The sequence below is a fragment of the Trichosurus vulpecula genome, chromosome 3 (genome assembly GCF_011100635.1).
Source record: "Trichosurus vulpecula isolate mTriVul1 chromosome 3, mTriVul1.pri, whole genome shotgun sequence".
Lineage (NCBI taxonomy): Eukaryota > Metazoa > Chordata > Mammalia > Diprotodontia > Phalangeridae > Trichosurus > Trichosurus vulpecula.
The window spans coordinates 229936504-229949749 of NC_050575.1; the positions used below are offsets into that span (position 1 = coordinate 229936504).

Below are 13246 nucleotides of genomic sequence, written 5' to 3' on the forward strand. Positions count from 1 at the left end.
AAGTCCAGCACTCTAACCACTACTTAATAACTAAAAAAGAAATTTATTTCATTTTTAATTATGTAGAAAACCCATGAAAACATATTTTTCTCTGCTTCATTTGACCTGGAATGTGTCTTATTTACATATATAAATTTTCACTTTGATTCACGAACACCAAGCACATGAATTATTTCCAAAAGGAGACAAAGATCAAAGGTCATCAGTTCAGAAAGTCAGGAATCTGGGTGAAGAGATAAGTCATCCAGTTTTTACAAATGGTTGCTCAAATGCCTTATCCTTGGCCATTCAATTTGAAATGGTAGAAATATCACTTTTAAAAGGGTTACCTATCACTTTCTAATATTCCCTTAAAGAGGTTGATCTTGATATCTTTTAGAATATTCTTGTAAAAATATTAAATATATAGAAAAGTAGGCATATGAGTTGATAGTTCTTGGTACTTTCTTGGTCACCTTTTTTGTTTACAGCAATAAATTCTGAGATCCCTTTTTCTTCACCTTTGATTTCATTCCCTTCTTCAGTTATCTTGCAAATTAGCCTGTGCATGTTTATTAGACGCTATATGCCAGGTGTTTTATAGTAATGTTCAGAACCTGCGTTTTGAAAATACAGTAACATTTATTTGTATTACTAGATATTCTTTTATGGATTTATTTAGTTTTCACATGCAGTATTTAGTTGTTAAAAAAAATGTAAAACCACTCATTTTCTCATCCTTTTTTCTACCCTTAAATTTCGTATTGGTATTGCATAAGCTATATGCTTGTGGTCATCATTTGTAGTAGGTACAGTATTGATGCTTTTCCTACAGTTTACAAAGTTTTCACATTATTACTTTAGCCTCATAAGAACCCTGTGAGGTAGACAGAGCAGATACTATTTTTCCCCCAGTAGAGTGTAGTCCCAGGCACTTAATAAATACTTATTGAATGTAATCTAATCCCCATTTTACACATGAGGAATTTGAGTCAGAGAATAGGTTAGCAACTTGCCCAAGGTCACATGACTGGGAAAGAGCTGAACTAAAGACTGATATTGAGATCTTCTAATCCCCAGTTCTTTGTTTTTCCCCACTCTCTTAATCTGCTTCTTGACAATGTCTTAATTCTAAATGGAAATAAAGATTGTTGATGTTGTGTGCTACTTGGTATGGTAATTTATATTAGAATAGCTTTTTCTTTGTAAAGTTAAATTTGTAACTGTAATCTACATGGAATTTTAGGCTTGATAATATAATTTCAGACAGTAAAACCCAGTACTCTGTTAATGTTTGCATGCTTTTTAAAAATTTTCAAATGGAAATAAGATTAGAATGATTAACATTAAAAGGGGAGCTGACAACTCCGTAATTGTTGACACTCATTGATATTGTTGAAATGTCATAGTGGTACAGATAATTTAAAACTGTGGATAAATCTCCATTAGAAAAGGTGGCAGAAATTAAACTGGTTTAAGTTGTATGCTGTGCAGAGGGAAGGAAGTGGAGCCAACTGGGTGATGGCAGCAATAACTTTCCTGGGTTCATATGGTCAAAAGGTGAAAGATTCCTAAGGGCCTGTGGGACAACAAAAGAAGACATGTAACTATAGAGTGTAAATAGCTTGCATTTTGATAACAGGAAGGTGACATGCCTTTTGCTACCTTGCCATTAAATACTAATGTCATCATGCTGTTCTTTCTTAGCCATGAAATGAGTACAGTTTGGTTTTTATATTGTATTAATTTTGTGTTATAGGTACATACAAGCCACGAGTTCGATGCTATGATACCTATCAGTTGTCCTTGAAATTTGAAAGGTGCTTAGATTCAGATGGTGAGTGAAGTAATGACACTAATGATTAATGTTTGTCTACACTGCTTGCTTACTTACTTTCCTGCCTGCCTGCCTTCAATGGAAATGAGAAACTGTAAATCTGCCTGGTGTTGGAGGAAGAGAGAGAAGGTATGGCTAAAGAATTGAAGCCATATTCTAATGATTTATTCTTGTTTTCCCAAAAGGATTGAAAATCATTGGAACTAGAGATAACAACTGACTCAATACTTTTTCAGTGTTGCTATTCATTTGATATTTCATGATTGTGTAAAATGCTGTTTTTTTAACTACAAAGAAAGAAGTTCCCCCTTTCTGTTGAGCAGTTGGCTTCAAAAATGAAAAAGAACCAGAAGAATAAAGAGAAGTGAAATGATGTAAACTTGCCTGTTTAATTGACATGATAGCCCGGTGGCCATCTGAGAGTGACATCCTTTCAAACACTGATTTAGGAATCTAGTTTGGTGGTGGTGGGAGTTTCTGAAGTCTGTAAACCACCTGTTTTCTTTTGTATTTGGTATAATGTATGAATGATTAAAGTGGAAATTTCATTCTGGTTTTATTATGAGGAAAGAAAGCTGGGAATTTTATAGTTATATAACTTAATGAGTTAGAACAGATACTGTGTTTCACCATATAATTGTCACAGATTTTATGTCAAATTCTTGCAAAAAGTGGGGTGCCACCATTATGTGGATCTCTCTCTTCCTCCCTCCCTCTCTTAAATTGTGCTGGTATTACTTAAAAATCATTTATTACTAAACTGTCTTTGATGCAAGATTAGGATGCATGGAATACTCGTGAATATACATTGAAATTGGGAAGATGCAAGTCTTACCACGACGTGTGACTTAGGTCATCTTCGCTGGCCCACCTGCTCCCCTTGCCCCCATGGCTCTTCATTGAGTTGAGCGACAATACTGTTAGTACTGTAACGCTTTAAACAAACCATGCAAGTTGGTTTTCTGAAATATACTGACAGTGAGCCTGTGTTGAGAATTCTAGGCTCACAATGCCACTGGTGAATACATTGCTGCTCTGTTTACCTTTTAAGCAGCATGACCAACAGAATTATACCATGCAACGATTATGCGATGAAAGGTTACAAACCAGCTTTTTTGGACTGGATGATTATGTGGTGGGAATGATTATGCGGTAAAATATGGTAAGCCTGATATGCAAGTGTGTATATATGTATAAATGCAAATATGTGTATTTAAATGTAAAATGCAAATTTATATGCACAACACACAAAATACAGATTTGTATATAACAACACAAGATGCAAATTTATGTTACATATAATATTCATATTATGTGTGATTTGAATGTTATGTATATAACATTTTTGATACTTTAAAATGATATATAATGATGAATACTGCATATGTAACTATTAAAGCTATTCTTTAAATTATTAAAGCTTCAAACTGCACTAAGTCTTTAAGGATGCTCTATATACATACCAACATATGTATGTATTATTTCTTTTGTGTTCACAAATGAATATTTTATGATAACGTATTTTTCCTATTGTTTTTCAGTTGTGACATTTGACGTATTATCTGATGATTATTCAAAGGTATGTCTCACAGCATTAACTTTTAAATGCTTATGTTTGGGTAGTATGATACAGAGAAAAGAGCACTGGGTTTTGAGTCAAAGAATCTGGATGCACACACCACTTCTCTTACCACCACTGTGACTTTAGGCAAGTCACTTAGCTTTTCTCAGCTTAATTTCTTCTTCTGTAAAAATAAAGTGTTAGGTCACATTACCTCTACAATTCTAGCACTTGTGTTGTATAGAATTCTAAATGTAATGTCTTATGAATAAAGGAGTCCCTTTCCTTTGGGTGTTCCCATTGCTTCAGATAATATACAATTATTGGATTATATTTGGAAATATATTCCAGATACCCTTCAGTACGTCCTGAGATCTGTAGTCTTATTGTAGGTGACTCCTTCAACTGTATGTGACCATCTGTCCTTCATCTGTTTCACTCTATGACTGACATTTCTTATTCTGTTTCTGTATCTCTTAGATGATTTCTCTCGTAATTTTGCGAGCATACAAGTTGTTGGTTATATTCTATTTATGTCCTATTTATATCCACCATATTTAAACTTCAATTCCATATTTGTTATGTATTATATATCAGTTGCAGACTTTTCCCTAATCTGTTTCCCTGTGGTTGTTTTATGCTGTGCAAAATCTTTTGAATTTTATAGCACGAAAGCTATAAAAACTTATTTTAAAGCTATTTTGTTTTTAATAGTTTTGCTCACTTGTTTAATAGTCAAACATTTTCTCCTCTGTAATTAAAATAAATATATTGTTCCTATTTAATCCAATTTTCAAATTATTTTAATGGCTAAATAACTTTATTGGTGCCATTTGTTTTTTACGGGGTAATCATTTCCTGCTTAAAACACTTAAGCAAAACTGATTGATATTGAGATTCAGTCTGATAAGGTATATGCAATATACAGCCTTCATAGCCCTCCATTTGTGTACTGAATCGAAAAAGGTGTACTTCATTATCTGTTGGGACTATGATTGGTCATTTAACCTAAATGGAATTTTTTTTTAGTATATTGTAGGTTCATTTTGTCATTTCATTATCCAATTTTCCTAAAAATTTTTACTGTATAATAATTTCCCAGTGTGGTGACCTTAGATTTTAAGCACTTATCTCTAAAATACACTCGGTGCTATGTCTGCCTTCTGTTTCTTTTATTTTTAAAAATTTTACCTGGTACCACACGATTTTGATAATTATTGCTTTCCACTATATTCTGAAAAATGACAGAGTAAGTCCTTCCATCATTAGTTTTTATTTTCATCCTTCCTGTTGATAATTCTGTTTGTTTTCCGCATATGAATTCTATTATTATATTTGGTTCTAAAGTAGTCCATTTGTATTTTAATGGACATTGTATTAAGTTTGTAAACTTATCTAGGAGATTTTTTTCTACATTTTTTTTTTTTTTTTACCATTGGACTTATTTAACTGAAGGCCCAGTTTTTCCTTGTTTCTGTCAAAACATTTTTAAAGTTTACTGTTTTAGACCTTTGTTAATATCTTGAAAATTTTAATACAGCATCTGAAAGAAGATTTCAAACTTTGAGAGACTATAATTTTAAAAATTACAATTAAAAGAATAAATTTTAATTATTGAGGAAATTCATTTGTGGAGAACACCTTATTTTCTGCATTGAAGTCAAAGGTCCTGAGAAGTTTAGATTTATTGAGCACAGAGAATAGTACTATTTGGATTACAAAAGCAGTTAACTAATTAATATCCTTTTCTAGTTCAGTTTAATATTTTTATGAATATATTTTGTTATATTACCTTCATTACCTTATTTTTCCTTCTCTACTTCCTTGCCAGCTCTGAAACAAAGGATAAAAAAACCCAACACATTAATTGAATCTGTCAAGTCTAGTTTAAAAAGTAAACCCAAAGCTGTGTAAGGGTGTTTGAATAATCACTGCAACAAAAGTGCAGTGGTTTGAGTGACTTTTTCTTTACTTGGGCAACCATATGTGAATGATGTGCAAAATCTTTAAAGTTACTGTGTACTTTTGAAAAGTTCACATTTTAGTGACATAGTATGGCACAAATAATCTGTACATGATTGTAGCACAAGTTTAATTTTTCCTCACATGGACTAAGTTCTGTCTGCCACAGGTTAGAAATCACTATCTTACTCCATGAGAACTATTTTAAAATTTGTTACAAGTTGTAAACTAAGAATGTATTGTGTACATCTGTATGTTGACCAAACTCATAAATTTTCTTTTCATTGTTGAATGTTACTTACAGAATAATGGTATCACATTAACAAAATGAGTTTAAAGTTTGCAAAGACTTCACAAAGAACTTGTATTTATATTTATCACCTTCTTGGTTTACACAGTTAAATTAGCTTTGACTTACTTCTTTGTAGTCATCTAATTGCCACTGGCTTACTGAAATATGTCCCTAAATCAACTCATTAGAATTAGCTTACTGTTTTATAAAGTGATTGTGTAATTTGAATTAAGGATACTCTGGTAATGTTTTTCCACTGTGAAGTTTTGATTCAAAAGTATAGTGGCTCCCTGTTGCCTCTAGGATAATAAAACTGCCTCTTGTTTTTAAAACCTTTCACAACCTGGCCCATACAAAGATTCTAGCCTCAATATGTGTTTCTTCTCTTCCCATACTTTATTCTTCAGCCAAACTGGCTTTCTCTCTACTCTTCACTCATGGCATATCATTAAACACTGGCTTTCCTACAAAATGAGAATGTACATCCTCCTCACTTTCACCTCAAAGAATCCCTGATTTTTTCAATACATAGCTCAAGAATAACCTTTCTTGATACCCTGAATGGCTAGGGCCATCCCTCCCTAGCTATCTTGTTTTTAATTACTTTCTATGAAATGTGTAGTCATTCTGTACATTCGTGTGTGTGTGTGTGTATCTGTTTGTCTGTCTTTCTGTGTGTACACATCCTCTCTTCTGGTAGAATGTAAGCCCTTTGAGAGAAGAAATTATTTTATTTTTTGTATTTTTATCCCCAGTGTCTAGCACATTGCCTGTCATGGAGTAGGCGTTGAATAAATACTTGTTAATTTATTGATGTTAAAAGAGTATAGAAACGTCTGGTATATAGCATATCGATTCAAGAATCTGTTCTCATTGGTGATAACATTTAACTCAGTACAGTATTACTAAGTGATTCCTGTGTGCAAGGCATGATGCTAGGTGCTTGATGGTTAAAATTCTGCCTTGGGGCCCCACAAAATGAATTCTTTGGTTATATTTTTCAGATTGTCTTCCTGCACAATGACAGATATATTGAATTTCATTCACAATCAGGTTTTTATTACAAAACCAGAATACCCAAGTTTGGGAGAGATTTTTCTTATCACTATCCATCCTGTGATTTGTACTTCGTTGGTGCAAGGTATTGAACCTGCTATGTGGGCTTCCTCTACTCTATCCCCAATTAGCATTTATTAAAATAACTACTAGTTAATTGGTTGTTTTTCTTAATATTAAAACTGGAGACTGATTACATAAATCATGATAAAACCAAGTCATACTGAAGGTGGATATTATGCAGGATAAACTTTGTTCTTGAGAAGTAGTGAAATGGATCTTTGGAAGAAAAATTTAGCTCAGTAGAAGCAGTTTTCAGAGATAGTGCTTTTGAGAAGCACCTAACAGTGTATACTGTACACTTAATTGTGTTTTTTTGCTAAGAACTGAAGAAAGTAAATTGAGTGCAAGGTATTTATGGTGTTTTTAGGTGATATTATAAAAAGAATTTAGCAAGTAAAGTGGCATAAGTGTTGTCCCACTTAACATTATTCATAATTTGTTGACTAGAGACATGAAATTGAAGGTTCTTAGTGGGGATTGAACCTATGACTTTAATTGGCATACTGTTATAACCAGCTGAGCCAGCCACATCCACAGTGTGATAAGATAATAGCATTATACTAGTCTCACTTCTTAAACTCTTTGTGAACTGATTTTGAACTTAGTTTACTGAAGTGCTGCATGTATTTTTTAAAAAAACCTTTTTGTGTAAGCAAATGCATAGGAAGTGCTAACCTTTAGAATTTAGGATTAATTTTTAATTCAAGGCATGTCGTGAAGGCATTATGATAGTTAAAGGGCCTACCATTTTACAATAGATTTAATTTATCAAATGCGTAACTGTAGCTTTTCTTCCCTAGCTCTGAAGTATACCGGTTAAATTTAGAACAAGGAAGGTACCTGAATCCTCTCCAAACAGATTCTGCGTGAGTATTTCTCCAATTTGAGTAATACTTGATTTCAGTCCATAGGGGGAGCCAAAAGCTAAACTTCTTAGGTTACACGTGTCCATAAGGCAAAGGACCTGTGATTTCTTAGGTGTAAGAATTCCTTATATTAGCACAGATTGCAATGCATCTATAATTTAGTCTTAAAGAATTGCTTGATTGTTAGAGAAGTTAAATGACCTGCCCATATTCATAAAGCAAGAGTCTGTGCTGATACAAGAGTTAAAGGTGGAACTTGATCCCACGTCTTATAGACTCTGTACACTGTGCTAATTCAGAGGAATATATTTTTATTGGAAGTTTAAAAAAATGACTTGCTACTTAAAAAAGCCCATATAAATTTTCTAAAACTATTTTATTTGTTACAGGTTCTCATTTTAAAAGGAGTTTAATATAGTCAAAATTAGAAGAAAACTTTTTTTTCTTTTCACATTATCTGCAGTACTTTGGAGGGCCTGATTAATTGTTGAAGAAATTTTGCATTTGACTTTGTTACCAAATTCGGTTCATAGAGTCATTCATAGATGTAGAGTTGGAAGAAACTTCAGATGTTAGCTAATTCAGCCTGCTTACATTATACATGAGCAAACTGAGACTTAAAGCCATGTGGTGATTTATTTAATCAGGGTTCCACAGATAGAATGTAGCAGAGTCAGGATTTGAATATAGAGCCTGAAATTCCAGATCCAAGCATTCTTTATTAGCGGACAAGCATTTTGGAAGGTCTACATTCTATTGTTTCTCAGGCAAAGGAGAATTTTCCAAATATGTATATAAGTATTCTCTTTTTAAAACTGCTTTGGGAGGATCCTAAAAGGAAGAGTGTAAAGTAGGGATAAAAACAAGTAAATGATTATTTTCTTTCTGGTAAAAACTTGCAGCCCAGCCTTGACTTGATCGTCTATTTGATATTTCTTCTCTTTTAAAGACATTAGTTTCAGAATACATTATTTGATTAATAAAAATGTATTATGCATTCTGCATATATAATTCAATAAAGGATTATGTCAGTCAGTTTATTATCTTCAGAATAATATCATAGGACTTTAAGCAAAGAATAAAAAATACCTTGGAGATCATATTTTACAACTCCTTCCATTTTACAGAGGAGGAAAATGAAATCTAGGGAAATTAAATAGCTTCTCCAAAGGCTCACCTGTTTAAGTAGGAGCGCTGAGTTTTGAATATGGGTTTTGCGAATGTAACTTAATGATCTTTTCCCTGTACCACAGTGTCTTTTCTAATAGCTTTACTTTGGAATTCTCCTCAGTCTCTCACAGTGTCTCATGGAATGTTGAATTCTCCCATGCCATTGACAACTTTATATTTTATTATGTCTTCATTTACTTAAAGGTAGTATAGAGTAGAAGACAAAATGCTTTTCTGGGAATGAGAAGACCTTGATTTTTATCCTTCTGTGTTGAAAAAAGAAAGACCACCAGCATATCAATGAGTTTTCTTGTGACTCCACTTTCTCATTTGTAAATAAGCATAGTACGTCAAACTTCATTCCACAGAATTTTTGTAGAGGCTTGATCTTTTAAGGACTTTGTGTGCTCCCAAAAATGAGTGTTAACAATCTTTTTTTTTTCCTTTACTGTTGTAGAGAGAACAATGTTTGTGACATAAATCTCATGCATGGTTTGTTTGCGACAGGCACAATAGAGGTAAGCATTTCAGTATTATGCTTGTGTTTTAAAAGAAATATAGCATGGCTTTGTAGGGAAGCTTTGCAGAAGGGTTGCTAGTACTGTTGATATAGTCTCCCTTGTTCAGTGTTATGGAACAAATGAAGTTTCCTTGGTGACACATTGATGTACGTTCACGTAGAGGGTGTGTGTATGTGTATATGTGCATGCACACGTACATACATCTATATGTTTTAGTTATCAAAGTAAATGAAATCTAGGCTAGACAAGATATCATTTGCATGCTGGTAATGTTTTTCTTTCATTAGAAATTTTAAGAACAGCACTGAGAATATGGAAGCTTTTCTGCCATGAGAAAAGTATAGTGTTGGATACTTGATAGTCCTAAAGATTCATTAATTCTATGAGAGCAAATATATTACTCATACGGTGGATCAGACAGAGTTAAAGTGGGTTTTAAGATTCTTTACCAAAATCAAATATTTTTTAAAAAATTTGTGGCCTGCATTTTTCTATTTGATTTTAAAACATGCTCTTTTCACAATCACCTCATGAGGTAGCTACTGTTTTATTCCCATTTTACAGATGAGGTTATATCTGCCTTACTGTTTTTAGATGATACTGCTTTGTCAAATATAGTGCAATAAATAATGTAATTTTTGTTTTTGTAAATGTTCAAAGGACTGGCTTTTATTAGTAAAATACTTGCATCAGTAGTCAGTAAGAAGAAGAACTTTTTTTTGTTTACTTTCGACAATACATATGCTTTCTTCATAATTTTGAATCTTTTTTCCTTGTAATTATGGAATCTTTTGTGAGCTTGGGCAAGCAGTTTAACCTTTCTGGGCCTCTGTTTCCTTATCTGCAAGATGGGGTATAATAATTTCATTACCTGCCTTGCAAGGTTGTGAGGAAAAAAAAACTTTAAGATGTTACAGAAATGTTACTTGTCAGTACTTCTGGAATGAGAAGCTTCGTTTCTTGTTCCCTTGTATGACTTTCTGGGCAAGTTATAATTCTCTCTTCTTATTAATTAATCTTTACCTTGCTCACTATATATCATAAGGATGTTTTTGTGTGTGTTTGGGAGGTGTGGTGGTTAATGACAGTTTCCAAAGTATATTTGATATTGCAAGACCGATTTTCTAATAGAGGATTATTTCTCTTGTTTAGGGTAGAGTTGAATGCTGGGACCCTAGAACCCGAAATCGGGTTGGACTCTTAGATTGTGCTTTAAGCAGTGTCACAGCTGATACAGAGTAAGTAAAAGAAATTGACTTGAATTTTTGAGATAAAGTATAGTCTATGGCTTCACCCATGCATATTTCAAGATAAAGCAAAATAGTACATACTAAAATCCTTAGAAAACTTCCATGTATAAAGGTGTCAAATGTGATAGATTCATATCTTTATTTTTTTCCCTTTTAAAAAGAACTTCTATAATAGAACTCTGATGATTTGAATAAAGGTTAACAAAAAGTCTAAAGTAGAAACTTACTTTTTTATAAAGCACTTTGCAGGCCAGCCTAATTGGTTGCAAAGGAATTTCTAAAACAACAAAAGCAATGTAAGAAATGGCATTCCTAGTCTGCAGCATCTGGAAATTAAACGTGAGTTGCAGTGGAATAGTCTGCTTTAGGAATTAGTGGGATCCCCATTACTGGGGAACTTCAGTGGAACCTGGATGACCTCTTGAATGATGTTATAGGGATTCATGTTCAGGTATCAGTTGGAATAAGATGTCCTCTGTAATAACATCCATTATAACAAAATTTTACCTGTAAGCATTATTATTATTTTTTTGAAGAAATGCCATCTTGGGTAGCTAGGTGGCACAGTGGATAGAACACTGGCTCTGGAGTCAGGAGCAAATCCAGCCTCAAATACTACCTAACTATGTGACCCTGGGCAAGTCACTTAACCCAGTTGGCTCCAAAAAGAAAAAGAAATGCTGTCTTCCACCTAGAATTAGTCCAAGTAAGAGTTTTCTCTTATTAAACTTTAGGAGACTTGATGGTAATGTGTAGGTAAGGATAGTGCCTCATTTACATAGCACTTTTTGTGGTATGCCAAAAGGCATTTCCTTTTGGAACTAAAATTACTTAGCAGAATGAATAGAGTTTAGTGTAGGTTCAATTTCCCATTTGACTTGAACCATAGAGTTGCAAGGTTGGAAGGCGTCTGCCTCATCATTTAGTCCGAATCATGCCCATATCATTAGTTGTGTCTCCAGAAGTCTTGTAGACTATTCATTAAAGGTCATTTTCTTTAAAAATAGTACTTTGTCAGGGACCTGTCCAGCTGAAGCTAATTTAGGGGAAGCTGTAAAACAGGATTCATCTTTTTGGTTTCAGCCATTTAAAAAAAAAAAAACAAAGTGTGCAGTATACAACTGCTATAAGTTACCTTAGACTCTTAGTGAAGTTTGAATCCTTTTTCTTCTATTTTTTTGAAGCTTTTGCCTGGCCCAGACTAAGTCTCTTTATTTGTACTTCACATTCCGTAATCCTATGGTACTGACTTGAACACACACACACACACTCTCTTACACTTTTCATAATTTTGAATTTTTTTGTATGGTCAAAGAATCTAGTTCACTTATTCACTTTGTGACCATGGGTAAGTGATTTAATCTTTCCGAATCTCAGTTTCCCCATTTGCCTATTCCCTGGCGTTGTGAGAAAAAAGCACTTTAAAAATTTGAAAATGTTATAGAAATGTGAATTGTTATCACTACTTCTGGGATGAGAAGTTTTCTTTGTTGCCTTATATGACTTACTGCGCAAGTTTAAACTTCTCTCTTTATTAATTAGTCTTTAACTTTACCATATATGTGTTTGTGTATCATATATGACATGTATTAGTCACGTGCATATATGCATACATATGCATAGGTAAACACATAAACTCTCTCTTTCTGTCTCTCTTTGTGTATCTGACTTTTGCTTCTTTTGGTATATGCCCAGTAGTTGAGTTTCTAAGTTAAAGGCCATGTATAGATAATTTAGTAACTTTTCTTGCATAGTTCCAAATTGTTATCCAGGTTTTCAGACCAGTTCACATCATTGTGCTTGTTTTTCCACTGCCCTCTCAACATTTGTGTATCTGTGAATAGGTACGACCATTCTAGAAAGCTATTTGCAATTATGCTCAGAAATATATGTTTCTAAATATATGCCAGTTCATAAACAGTGAATTCCCTTTGATTTAGCTATATTAATGCTAGGCCTATACTCAGACGGGATAAAAGAAAAAGATCTTCTTTGTATAAAAATATTTGTAACAAAAAACTGGAAACTAAGAGGATATCTAACAATTGAGGAATGGTAGAATAAGCTGCAGTATGTAAATGTGATGGAATATTATTATGCTGAAGTTATGAGGAAATAGATGATTTAAAAAAAGACATGGAAATCTCTGTATGAACTGATGTGAAGTGAGCAGAACCAGACTAATGTACCGTAACATCAGTGTTATAAAAATTAACAATTTTGAAAACTTTTATAAACTTATAAAGAATGAAATAAGTAGAATCATTGTCTATAGTACCTTTTAGCGAGGTATAGTTTCTTTCCTTATTTCTCTTAATTAGATCTATTTTTGCTTTTGGTTTGTCTGAGATCCTAATTTCTACCCCTGCTTTTTTTTTTTTTTTAACTTTGGCTGAAGCCTACTCCAGCCCCTTACCTTTATTCTGCGTGTGTCTTCTGTGCTTCAAATGTGTTTCTTGTAGACAATATATTGTAAGATTCTGGTTTTTAATCTGTCCTGCTATCCACTTCATTTTATATATGAGTTCATCCCTTTCATATTTAGTTATGATAACTAACTGTATATTTCCCTCCCTCCTATTTTTCCCTTGTTTATCCTCTCCCTCTTGTCTTTTACCTAGTCCCTCCTCACAAGTGTTTTACTTTTGATCACTGCCTCCACAATCTGCCCTCGCTTTTATCAGGCCGG

General features: G+C 33.3%; 1 protein-coding gene across 2 annotated transcripts in view; it reads left to right on the plus strand.

The window, feature by feature from the left end:
* Window positions 1-13246, plus strand: part of NOL10 (nucleolar protein 10) — a 108459-nt gene that overhangs the window by 13362 nt on the left and 81851 nt on the right. For both annotated transcript variants that reach the window (XM_036751965.1, XM_036751966.1), the window contains 6 exons: window positions 1739-1816; window positions 3358-3395; window positions 6636-6772; window positions 7551-7616; window positions 9244-9304; window positions 10460-10545. In XM_036751965.1, coding sequence (XP_036607860.1) covers window positions 1739-1816; window positions 3358-3395; window positions 6636-6772; window positions 7551-7616; window positions 9244-9304; window positions 10460-10545 — 466 coding nt within the window. The remainder of the gene's footprint in view (window positions 1-1738; window positions 1817-3357; window positions 3396-6635; window positions 6773-7550; window positions 7617-9243; window positions 9305-10459; window positions 10546-13246) is intronic.